The 13,570-nt window shown below is 38.5% G+C and overlaps 1 protein-coding gene across 1 annotated transcript in view; it reads right to left on the bottom strand.

Annotated features, from left to right (window-relative positions):
* Positions 1 to 13,570, bottom strand: part of IQCM (IQ motif containing M) — a 126,858-nt gene that overhangs the window by 68,875 nt on the left and 44,413 nt on the right. Inside the window, exons 10-11 of the mRNA XM_085313145.1 lie at positions 12,464 to 12,608; positions 9,442 to 9,576 (exon numbers count right to left, since the gene is read on the bottom strand). Of these exons, the coding sequence (XP_085169271.1) occupies positions 9,442 to 9,576; positions 12,464 to 12,608 (280 nt within the window). The remainder of the gene's footprint in view (positions 1 to 9,441; positions 9,577 to 12,463; positions 12,609 to 13,570) is intronic.

Below are 13,570 nucleotides of genomic sequence, written 5' to 3'. Positions count from 1 at the left end.
CATGTATTAAAGATACGATGAAATATAGGAGCAATGATTTTTATTCATGTTTCCTCCTATTAACAGGTTATGTTCASTGGATATAGATCTATTTTTGGAGCTATACTACACAAGTCTTCAACTTTATTTATATCCTATGAGTAAGAAGTGCAGCATGAGGGGCAGGAGACCTGCATGGGTGAGCAAGGAGCTCTTGGCCAAATTCAGACAGAAGAAGAAAATACACAGAATGTGGAAGAGGGGACATGCTGCTTGGGAAAATTATAGGAATGCAGCCAGAGTATGTAGAGATGCAGCGAGGAAGGCTAAGGTCCAGTTGGAACTGAGTCTGGCAAGGGATGTCAAGGACAACAGGAAGGGCTTCTTCAAATACATCAGCAGCAAGAGGAAGACTAGGGAAAATGTGGGCCCGCTACTGAATGGGGCAGGGGCCCTGGTGACAAGGGATACAGAGAAGGTAGAATTACTGAATGCCTTCTTTGCTTCAGCCTTCACCGCTAAGGGCAGCCCCCAGGAATCCCAGAACCTGGATGTGAGGGAGAAAGTCTGGAGAAGGGAAGACTTTCCTTGGATGAGGAGGACAGGATTAGAGACCTTCTGGGCAGGCTAGACATCCACAAATCCATGGATCCGGATGTGATGCACCCACGGGTACGGAGGGAGCTGGTGGATGTTGTTGCCAGGCTGCTCTCCATCATCTTCGAAAAGTCATGGAGAACTGGAGAGGTGCCTGAGGACTGAAAGAAAGCCAACATCACTCCAGTCTTCAAGAAGGGCAAGAAGGAGGACCCAGGCAACTACAGGTCGGTCAGCCTCACCTCCATCCCTAGAAAGGTGATGGAACAGCTCATTCTGGATGTCATCTCCAGGCATATGGAGGAAAAGAAGGTGATCAGGAGTAGTCAGCATGGATTCACCAAGGGGAAATCCTGCTTAATCAATCTGATAGCCCTCTATGATGGAATGACTGGCTGGGTAGATGAGGGGAGAGCAGTGGAYRTTGTGTACCTTGACTTCAGCAAGGCTTTTGACACTGTCTCCCATAACATCCTCCTAGAGAAGCTCAGGAAGTGTGAGTTAGACGAGTGGAAAGTGAGGTGGACTGAGAAGTGGCTGAAAGGCAGAGCTCAGAGAGTTGTCATCAGTGGTAGGGAGTCTAGTTGGAGGCCTGTGGCTAGTGGCGTCCCCCAGGGCTCAGTACTGGGTCCCAGCCTGTTCAGCTTCTTCATCAATGACCTGGATGAGGGGGCAGAGTGCCTCCTCAGCAAGTTTGCTGATGATACCAAGCTGGGAGGAGTGGCTGATACAGCTGAGGGCTGTGCTGCCATTCAGAGAGACCTGGACAGGCTGGAGAGTTGGGCAGAGAGGAACCTCATGAGGTTCAACAAGGGCAAGTGTGGAGTCCTGCACCTAGGCAGAAATAACCCTAGGCACCAGTACAAGCTGGGGGCTGACCTGCTGGAGAGCAGCTCTGCAGAGAAGGACCTGGGAGCGCTGGTGGATGACAAGTTAACCATGTGCCAAGGGCAATACGCCCTTGTGGCCAAGAAGGCCAATGGTATGCTGGGGTGCATTAGGAAAAATCTTGAGAGCAGGCCAAGGGAGGTGATCCTGCCCCTCTACTCAGCCCTGGGGAGGCCTCATCTCGAGCACTGTGTTCAGTTCTGAGCTCCCCAGGACAAAAGAGATATGGAGCTACTGGAGAGAGTCCAGCATAGGGCTACAAAGATGATGACAGGGCTGGAGCACCTGCCCCATGAGGAATGGCTGCGAGAGCTGGGCCTCTTCAGCCTGGGGAAGAGAAGACTGAGGGAGGATCTTATCAATATGTACAAGCACCTGGAGGGAGGGTGTCAAGGAGACAGGGACAAACTCTTTTCAGTTGTCCCATGGGACAGGACAAGAGGCAATGGGCAGAAATTGAAGCACAGGAAGTTCCGCTTGAACRTGAGGGAGAATTTCTTCCCTGTAAGAGTGACAGAGCACTGGAACAGGTTGCCCAGAGAGGTTGTGGAATCTCCTTCTCTGGAGATATTCAAGGCCCGCCTGGCTGCAACCCTGTCTACCATGCTTTAGGTGACCCTGCTGAGGAGGCAGGTTGGACTAGATGATCTCCAGAGGTCCCTTCTAACCTACGATTCTATATTCTATATGTACTACACACACTTACCTACATATGGACACGTTGCTCTGTGCATATACTAATACATGTTTTAATATATATTTTAATAGGCATGATAGATACGTTAGTTTATATGGTTCATCTCCTCACAGATAGCAAGATGTTCTTTGAACTTCTGAAACCTAATATATATCTGTCCAAACAAGAATATTTCAATGATAAATCTCTTTATGTATTAGTGGAGAAAAAACTTTCTTAAATCATGTAAAAGACATATTTGTAGCAATAATGGTGAACATTTGATTTTGTTCCCACATACTGCTCTCCTATGCCAGAATTTGTGAATCTCTTAATAGCTTACAAATCTTTAAGACCATATTTCCAGCTGATTCATTTATTCTTATTAGGGATCAAAATATCCTACTCAAAGGATGGTTAAACAGTTTGCTTTCAAATATGAGAGGAAATACAAAGTGAGGTCTCAGACAGGTCTGTCCTGAGTCTGGTTCTATTCAATCTTTTCATTAACAACTACTAAAATAATGGAATAGAGACATAGCTCTCTATTACAAAGCTTGCAGATAACACCACGCTGGAAGGAGTTACAAGCACTTTAGAAGACAGTATTTAAATTCAGAATGATCTTGATAAATTGGAGAAATGTCCCAAAATCAATAAGATGAAATTCAATAAAGACAAGTGCAAGGTACTAAACTTAGGAAGGAAAAATTAAATGCTCAAAAATGGGGGAAACCGTCCAGGCAGCAGTAAAGGATATTGTGTTACAGAGGACTACAAACCGAGTAATAGTTAACAATGCAATTGCAAAAAAAGCAAATAGCATCCTCAGAGGTCTTAACAGAGTGCTGCTGTTCAGACATAGAGGGCAATGATTCTGCTCCATCAGAACTGGCAAGCCTTCAAGAATAGTTCATCCAATTAAGGAACTAAACACAAATTCTGAGCAGAGGAAGTTTAAAAAGTTAATGCCATTAAGACACAAGTGAACTTGATGAGTCCACTTAGTATAAAGGACTTCATTTATTTATTTAACATGGATACTAACACACCAGCAGTGAGAGATTTCAAGGATTTAGCCACTGCAAAGAGAAAACATGAGACTAGAGACAGATATGGAAAAGCTGGAGACAAATCAGTTGGTGCACACTGCTGAAGTTACTCCATGTCTGTTTGTAATGAAAAGAAGACAGCTTATATATTGCCCTTGGTGATCAGGAAAATCTCCTAGATAAAATGTCAAATGCAAAATAGACAGAGCAGCATTATGGATATTTGATGACCAGCTCAGTGCGGCACACACACTAGTTCAGTAATACCTTAAAAAGGTTTTAAAATATGTGTGCTAAAAGTGTGATCAAGGGAATGAATTATCTTGGTATTATTGCATGATAATCAGTACAAAGTTTGCCAGAGTTGCAATTAGCACTCGCAATGGAAAGTGTTGGCACAGGGGAAGTTCCTTCTACCTAATCTCCACCCAACCAGTCAAAGAAGCAGTCAGATGAGCACAGACACTGCTCTGTGTTCCACCACTGGCCAGAGGTTGATAGATAGGAAATGCAGTCCAGCAGTGCTTCCCACTCATAACCTGTCACTGGATTCATCCTGATAGATATCATCCCTCCCTTACTTGGGGTCAGACAGAAGCAGCTGACACAGAAAACAAGACAAATCTAAGGACTGATACTCTGCTTGTATAAGTGTAGAGAAGTTTTAGCATTTAATTTAAAAAATCCACTTTTTTTTTTTTTTCAGCAGATTTGACAATGCATCATTATTTGTATGACTTCTTTGCATTAGGATAGTGTTCCGGAGCCCTAGGCACAGAACAAGACCCTCAGTGCCAGATTTGGAACATAGATGGAACAAAACAGTAGTCCAAGATTTTATAAGAAGAGACAGACAGGAGAATATAAATAAGACAGCATCAGTCTGGATGACAGATAGCAGTGTCAGCATACTACTAGTCATCAAGTACTCTGTATACCTTGTAGCAAAGGAGAATTTTAAGGAGAAGATTTACTTCTCTGATTGTTGCAATGTCTTTCAAATACAGGGTTTAGAGTAATTCTAAATGTGACGCAAAGTGTGAACAGACATCTACAAACTCTCTTCATCAACTAAGTACGTCGTTTGTTTTTTATAGATCCTAAATTTATTATCAAGACATTTTTATAAATTCATAATGATGTTTTGGACTAGTGTTACCGTCAAAAAAGAAATAACATTTTAATCATGTTAAAATAAGGTTGGTGTCTGGCCTAGAATACTCTGGGCCATGTGGGTAACCCAAACCGAATTTCCTGTTGGGTAACCCAAACTGAATTTCCTGTTCTGATCTGCCAACCCCAGGAGCATCCTGATGATATGCTAACAGCAAAATACTCAAGCAAATTAACTTCTAAGTATGACATTTACCTTCCTTTAAAAACCAAAAAAAAAATAAAAAGAGAGATAAAACAGGTTTATGTTTGCACATATGTAGTACGTTAGAAAGGATGCTGGTGAACAAATATTGATGAGATAGCATTTGCATCCAGTGGGGACCCATACGTGCTTGTTGACAAATATTCTAGATGTTGTGGGAATTCTTTAACTTTTTAAACTAATATTACTCTGTAACTCTTTGGGGAGGAAAATAGCCGTGGGGAAGAGGGATAGAGCAGACTTTATTTCCTTTCACTGCAATTGATTGTGAATGACCCAGAGCCTTTAAGACCTGAAGGGATTATTAGATCAGATTTTTACTTAGGCTTGATCCAGAACCATTATGTAGAATATGCAAAGCATTCCATAGCTCTATCGGAACATTTCATTAAGCCACTTATTCACTCTCACTAACTCATTTGCAGAGTTCTTTCTCTGCGGAATTTCCATTTCTTGACACTGTTTGGCTTAAATAGTAATAATGATAACCTACTTCTGCCTCAGTGCTCATTACCACAGAGGTTTGGAAAACATTATTAAGTAACAGCACAGCAAAGAAACTCCAGAGTACTGGGTCCTGCCAGATGCATGAAAGTTGTTACACCTTTGTTCCTATTACAGTATTCATAGGTTCCTGCGGCTTGTCCTGTACGACTTGTTTAATGAAAAATAAAAATTTTTAGGAGGCAATTTCACATCAGATGCAAGAAGCACATTTTTCTTCAGAATGTGTACAGTATTCAACACAGAAGAGTTTCTCTCTGTAAATAAGGCTTTTCTGGCATAACTGCAATGGAAAATGCTATTAGGTGTTGTTTATATTTAACAATTTATGCATAAGATGTCAAAAATATGAATCACAGCGGCAAAGAATTCAGAGAGGAAATAACTGCAGAGTGTATTGGGCAAAGCTACAGAGTGATACAATGGCATTTCTGAGCTAAGCCTCCAAGAACTTAAAGCGTTTCCTAGAAGCTTCAGTAGCAGGCACTCAGTATCATGGAAGAGCCCAGAGGGATTAAAAATGATGAAGGTTCAGCATGCATCAGGCTCTGAACTGCAGGCTGTGACAGGGCAGTCTGGGACTGCTCTACTATCTTCTATTAGCTTTATACAAGAAAGCATTCCCTGGGGACCTCCTGCATCTCCTTACTCTGTCTGGAGCTTGAAGGCGAATTGGCATTGACTCTAATGAAGACATATTGCTTTTACATGTCTATTTGAGTTCACTGTTTAACACTCTCACCAGTTGTTTCAAATCAAGCCACACTAGTTTGCAACTAGTCCTGTAAGAACACTCACTTGCCACTAATATACATGAATTCAAGTGATACTTGCCAGTTAACCATTTCAATACTCTGGACACCTCTATACTGTTTATATTGTTCTATATTGTTCTACATTTGTGGAGAGGTGGTAAAATACAGTTTAAATTGGTTATTTATACCACTTGAATTCATGCGTATTAGTGGCAAGTGTATATTGTTCTACGTTTGTGGAGAGGTGGTAAACTGTATTTTACCATCTCTCCACAAAAGTAGAACAATCAGAAGTGAGACAAGGCTGATACAATTTGAGATGGTTTATGGGCAATGATTCAAACCCAGGTAGGAGATGTGATATTTCACATCCTTAGTTTACAAATTAAATATTTTGTATAAATATGAGACAAGTTATCAAGATCAGAACTACAAAGACTGGAAAGTCTGTCTTTTAGTAAAGGCAGCTCAGAAGGGCCAGTTGCCGGGAAAATCCTTACTATGTTTATATTGTATTTGAAAATATTACATTTATCAGGATGCTGCAAGTGTGAAGAACAGTACAGTTTGCTTTTAACAAAAGGTACCAAGGATTAGGATACATGTATCTGATTCAGCCTCAGCCAGAGTTAGTGGTAGCAGTTTCAGTGACTACAATATATATTAGATCATTATATGCACAGTATTAGTCTGCTTGATTTTCTGTACATACATTCATTTCCAGGATCTGAAGATGAAGTGATAAGCTCCTGCTGATCATTCACTTTCAGAAGACAAATACTAAAAGAACAAGATACTACTGCTGGTCTTTTCAGGAAATCTAGAAGCAAAAATCCTAGAAGTCCCAGTATCTAGCCTATGCTCTTGCACAGTTCCTTTGAACTCAATGTAAATTTTTGCTGCAATAGACCACTTTGAGTCAAACACAGAAACAATATATTTAAACATTATCTACTATCCTGCTTTCTGAAAAATACTAAGAACATATTTTTGGTACTATGAGGTATAATTTCAATGGCTACTTCACAACATATGGCCAAAAATAGATTGTTTACTTACCTCCGTTTTTCTTATTTTATTTGAAATATAGTAGTGTTGCACTGTTGTACTTTTGTACTGCTTGTTGTACTGTTTTGCTTGTATAAGCACAGCAAGTCAGAACAGTATGTTTAGTAGTCTTCCATATATTCCTTTTTTTTCCTATTCCACCTGATATTTCTAATCACATTTCATAGGTATTTTACAACTGATAATCTTCTTTTCTCATTTGACAGCAAGCTCATTGTAGCATAACGATGAATACTAGCATATGTTACACATATTCCTGCTTTATTTGGATCAGAAAATTTTACTATTTTATCTTTAGTGTCGTACCTTTGTGAAGAGTAAACTACCTCAAATAAGCAGATACCTCACACATGAGATTTGTAGTTACATAGGACTGATGTAATTAAAACTCTCAGGAGAATATGCAGAATGAAAATCTTTCAAGTTTTTCCTGCCTGAATTATTGTTAGCCAAGGACAGTATTCATCATTTCATTACTGGAAATGGAAAAGTGACAGGACATTTAACACTGGGGCACTTATTTCACAGGTCTTGATCTTTCAGCAGTATTTAGATTCATAAAGAGAGAGAGAGAGAGAGAATAGTAAGAATAAAATGAAGATCTACAGAAAATCTGACTCTTCCCCCCCCCCAGTGTTCAGAGTAAACTGCCAAAAGTCAAGTTACCGATTTCTTGTTTTTAATCTTTCACGGACCAGTCACATGGCTGTACAGGATGCAATGATCATGTCAAAAACTGAGTGTAGTAATTACTAGTAGAGCCTCCTCTGCCATCCTGGCCCCTATACACCTTATCTTTCCATTCCTGAATAGGCAATACAACCATATGGGTTACTCTGCCCTGGCACAGGAGACAGTTGCATCAAACCATTACTCAGCAATTCAAAACATTAAACCAGTTGCAGTATCTCTTCCAGGCAATTTAGCAAGGTTATTCCCTCTTAATAACTTATCTTCAGAAATAATGACATTTGAATTATAAAACTGAGAAAGAAAAGGTACTTTACAGGCAAGTGCCATTTATTCAAAATGCTTTCATTTTAGAAGTCATTTTATGGGTGCCCTTCAGACACAGCCACATCTCCATGTTTCAGCAATTATTTATCATTTATACTTTCATAATTTGGGAGAGTTCTGAATAAGAAGCCTATACCTTGCCCCAAACTGGTGAATCAGTCTTCAAAACACCTTATACCTAAGAGCCACTAAACAAATTAAATAATAAGTGGGAAAGCATCCATTTTTTCTACTCTGCCTGTGAACATAGTGAAAAGTAGCAATACTCTCTCAAAGCTAGGATATAAGACAGAAATCTGTCTCACAGTCACAAAATCTCCTGTTACCATAGTGATGGGGATTGAGCAAATGACTAAAAATACCTGGTCTTATTCACACTGTCTTAGGAATGTGACCTAAATGACATATAATGTATGTTGTTCTGTGAGAAATTAATTGCATTTACTAGGAGCCAACACTGAATGTAATATAATGTGTAAATATGACCTGTTGTCAGACACTTACAGGACCACCTTCTTCTCAAATAGGCAACGCGAACAGAGAGCTGGCTCAAAGAAAGCCTTCATGTATGTCATTAACAAATCAAAGGTACCAATTAAACATGGATTTAGTCTCATTAGAATAAACAAAGTTGTACTTTAAAAGCATTCATTGGAATCGCTGATACATGATATTAACTGTTACCCCCAAATAAGATCAGTGTCTGCAAAAGTATCTCAGTTGTGATGGGTGTCAAATTTGGACACATGGGTATTATAAAGCCATGTTTAGGCCAGCTTTGTTTTCACAGCACCTATATATGCCAGTACCAAATGAAAGTTTGCTACTAGAGAGGGGATAGAGGGATACTTCACCCTCTAAGTGCCCAAAGAGGCTGCCTCCATAAGTTGCATCCAGAAGCTGCTGCTGCTGCTCCACAATAAGTGAAGCATTCCAGGTCCCCCACTGACTGTCTAGAGAAAGGCGAAAGTAAGAGGGAAAATTGGACTTCATATTTATTTGAACGGCTTAATCAGTTACAGTTTTACTTCTATTTTCACAAGACAATATTCTCCCTCCTATTTACAGTGCAAGATAACATGATTCTTGACTTATGACATTTTATTTCCTTTGCCTCTGAATGTTTCTAATAATTTGCTGGGGTGAACTGTCCAAGGATGATGGAAGGCTAGTACCACTGATGTTATAAAGGAGGAAACAAGGTAAATATTTTGCCTGGAGACAGCTCTAGATGCACACCCATCACAAAATTACCTCGTATTCTCTTTTGTGCATTCCAAGATGGTATGAGATTATATTCCAGCATTGTTAGATACAATTCACAAAATGTACTTTATTTCAAATACAATGATTAAACACTCAATTTTGAAAAGCATCATCAGCGGACAGGTTTTATCTTGACTATGCTTTTAAAAACAGAAGCTTTTCTACTTATACAATCAAAAACAAACAAAAAACCAAAAACACCCAAATCCTGCAAGTGGAACTTTTTCTACAATTGCAAAGTATTCTCAAAAAACGACTTACCTGGGCAGACCATCTGAAAGGCACGCTGTACTCCACTGGTGGGTATAAAATATCCACAGTCCTTGAAAAATCCAGGCAGGTCATTTCTGTTCATCTCTTCATTGAACTGTCTTTTGGCAAACATTGCTTCATAGACTGAAAAACAAGCCCAAACCAGAAGCCTCCATTAGAGACAAACTTGCTATATATTATTAGGCATCGATTTTACTAGAAATACTTTCTTCAGAATCAGTTTAATATTGTTGATAAACTTTGTATGAAAACCCAGACCTGTGTAGAGGTCAGAGAATGGGGCAGGTTGCTGCTGACTTACTCCTGCAGTAAAGTGAAACTCACTAGTCATCTTTATAGCATCTGAAGAGGAATAGTCAGGTTGAAAAAAACTTCTTTCCCATATTAGAATTTCTTAATATGGAAAGGTGACAGTTCATCCCTGCAGAACTAGCCTGGTGAAAAGAGGTTGGATAAGTAGATAATTATAGTGGGTACATCTTTTTTAATTTGGCAGATAGCTTAGCCTATTTAAAGCAGTATATTAAACTGCTTCACTTTAGGGGAAAGGCATGGGTAAAACTTAAGAGTGTAAGATGTTGTGCCCAGAATTATTGTAATAGAGATATGTGTAGATGCCTTGCCAAGGCTAATTAAAAAAGAACAAGGACGACATATACTAGTGGGCTAACAGTGAATTATTTTCTTGATAAATTGAATGTATTAATCTGGCTTCAATCAAAGACATTAACTCAGAGATAAGTGTTGTGTGATTTATTTTAAACTGCTCAGGAAAGCAAAAGTACAGACTAAAAGTAAAAATCTTCACAGTCTTCTATATTTTGATGTCCATACAGCATTTTAGTTGATCTACCTAGCTCATAGATTCTTGCAGAATTGGTGCCAGAAATCTTCCTCCTGACAGATAAAGGAGATTAGTCTATCTGGTTTACTATTTATTAATGGAACCAGCAGTTTTCCTATAAGGCTTAACAGCAGTAGATCAAACTGCATTCTATATTATGCACAGGCATCTATAACATGTCTCTCTGTCTTCAATAAAATACAGTGAATTAATGCAAATTAACACCTGCCTTTTTAAGTCCAACTTTGTACTTAAAGACCGTAACAACAGCAAGAAACAAATACATTGGGCTGCAACATGTTATCGTATCTACAAAGAAGCCTTGAAGTTATAATTTTAAAAACTTCTTATTAATGCATCAGTGATTCAACCAGCATTTCAACACAATAGGAAGAGTACTATAAGCTTTTCAGTCATCCAGCATTGGAAGTATGTTAAAAGCTAATCAGTCTGGGACAAGAATACACTGTTCCATGAGGATATAGCTTATGTTTTACGGATTAATTATTTTTATTGATGTATTTTTTCTCATGTAGAGGAAAAACAAATTGTATATATATTTCCTACTTGATGATAGGACTGGAAGACATGAATTTAGAAGTCAAAACTATGCCATGAATCTTCAGAAGCTTCAGATGTATTTATTACATAGTCTGCATATAGAAGGTATATAGAAGGGATCCAAAGCATACCCAACAAATGTGCTCAAATTAAGTATTGCAGTCCTCCTACTCTGTACTGAGTATAAAGTATAAAGCTTTGTAAATGCAGAATTAAAGGACTGAGTGGAAATGAGAACCAAGATCTAAACAATTAATATCTATCAAACTTAGAAGGTGTGAAAATTGGTTAGAACCTATGTCCAGAATTAATGGGTACATTTTTATCTCTCTGGAATGCTAATGCACACTTTAAAAAAAAAAAAAAAAAGGCAGCACAGTAGTTCTAACCCTTAGGTATGAAGATGGTTATACAAATCCAACTTTCAGTGCTGCATTTTTGACACTACAGAAAGGCATAGTGGAACAGTCACACTGCTTCACTTCTCCTCAGCAGTGTGTGAACGTTAAGATTTAATAACGGCAATTTCTCATTTTTGACAAACTTCCAGTTAAGGTGTTTTTCTAGCATGGCTGCATATCACATATTCTAAATCCAAAACATTCTATTAATGCCCAAATACTCTACACAGTCGTTCTGGCATTTTTGTTCCCAACAGGAAATTTATATTCTAGCATACTTACTCATTTAATTTTAAATATCCCCTGAAACTGCCACCTCTTACCCTGGAATAGGAATCTGAAGGGCAACTGATCACAGAAAAAGGAAGTTTAGATTATATTTTGCAGCCTAAAMTGCTTTTTCTTTTCCTTTATATCTTCCTATAATCCCTARAGTAATAAGGATTACTTATTACTTATTATCCGACTAGCAATATTCAGAACAATGCAGAATGTAGTGAGCAGAGCAGCTGGAGCTAAGGAAGAGTCAGTTTTGTTATTAGTCAACTATTTCCTTCTCCTTCAGCATTGCCTTGCTTATGTATCAGAACCAGTACAACCATCAGAACCACTGGCCCTCCYGTCTGTGCCTTCTTGATTATTCTTTCAAGCTATTGTCATTTACGTTTCTCCTGGCTATCGCTGTTTGTTCCATTTTAAGTGCGTGTCTGTGAGTCTTCTACCCTGCAGCTGAACAACAACATGTATCTTGCACATGCTTGACTACACAGTGAGCCTTCAGACTGGTGAGGGAATAGGGGAGACAAAAGCAAGTGTAAAAACTAGTTTCACAAATAAAATGTCTAATAAATGAATCACTCAAAAAATTTTGCAAAGGTATCTTCTTTTAAAAGGCTCTCTAAGCCCTTAAGCCTCTACCAGTTATTTATTTCATTATGGGAGATGTTCGAGTAAAATTAATTTTCCATGCAATGGGACAATAACCCTGACATTGGAAAAAAAAATATTATAGCCTGAATGAGTATAAAGGATAAAGGTCTAAGATAATTACGATGATACTCAGCTTTGCTCCTTCTCACCCACTTTCTCATTAGAAATCCTTCCCTCTGACAGTGTACCACGCTGCCCATCATTTCAGTTATGAATTAAGTTATATTGAAAGTAAAATAAAAGATCAGTTCTATGCAAAAATTATAAAACTTACATTTCTTCTTGTCCATCCACTCTTCCAACTCAAAATACCGAAGTGGTGTGGATAGATCCAAAACACCAGCTCGACATTTAATGCGGGCCATCATTTTACGGTAGCACTTTACAACTGCTGGTAGGGATAGTCCCTGACTTGTAGCCTGTAGTTAAAGATAGAAGAGATAAGTGAAGGATGACTAAAGAAATAATGAGAAGGTGGAACTGAGAGGTGTGCAGTGTATGAAAATCTTAAAGGAAATAGAACAAATTGCATTGCAGCACATACATATGGACAAACACCTAAAAACAATTACTCCATAGTGCTGATAAGGAATGGCCCTTTACAGAGGCGATAAAACTACTTTGGGATATTGGGCCTATGAAAATTACAGAAGTAGAACCATGGGGAATAGAAAATACTATCTGCACCTGATGAGAATTTGAGTGGAAAGAGAAGGTTCTGCATCTCAGCAGAAAAGAAGTGGAACAGTGAAACTTGGTAAGGTCTGAAACTTTGTGATCAACATTTGATTTTTGATTAAAAGTATGTCAGGCGAGAAAAAAAAAATACATGCTTGTTTTCTATGGCCCAGCAGTAGAAAACAAGAAATGCCACTTCACCTCATCRTTAATTCCATCAGCAGAAAACTTGCCCTCTCTCATCATACAAAGCCAAGGAATATTTTTAAAGGTTAAAGACTACCAAATAATATGGTCTGGGTTTTTTAATTATCTTATTTTGGGATTCTGGAAAACTAATAAAATAAATAGTTTAATGGATTACTCAGTTCCTACTAGACCCACTTATTTGAATTAGGTTTATTTTTTCTTATGTTATTCTTCTTCAGATAGAAGGCTTACAACTTAGCAGAGAAATATCTTAACTAAAATAATGCAGTCTCCATTAGCACCCAACCTGCAATATGCATAAGCTCTTTTAACTCATTAAAACACCGAAATGCAAGACCAAAGTGCATATTACGGGTTTCTAGTATATCATTTCTCAGGAACTGGCTTTTCATTTAGCAACACTAGATGAAAAATATGAAAAACAGAATCCTTGACTTTTTTGTTCAGTAGTTGATGTTTAAAATGTAGTGGGAGAAGACACAACAAGCAGTTA

Source organism: Rhea americana, unplaced genomic scaffold, assembly GCF_003343005.1.
Source record: "Rhea americana isolate MKP2758 unplaced genomic scaffold, rheAme1 scaffold_38, whole genome shotgun sequence".
In the NCBI taxonomy this organism is placed as follows: domain Eukaryota; kingdom Metazoa; phylum Chordata; class Aves; order Rheiformes; family Rheidae; genus Rhea; species Rhea americana.
Note: the sequence above shows the minus strand (reverse complement) of the source record. Positions and strands in the feature narration are given on the sequence as shown.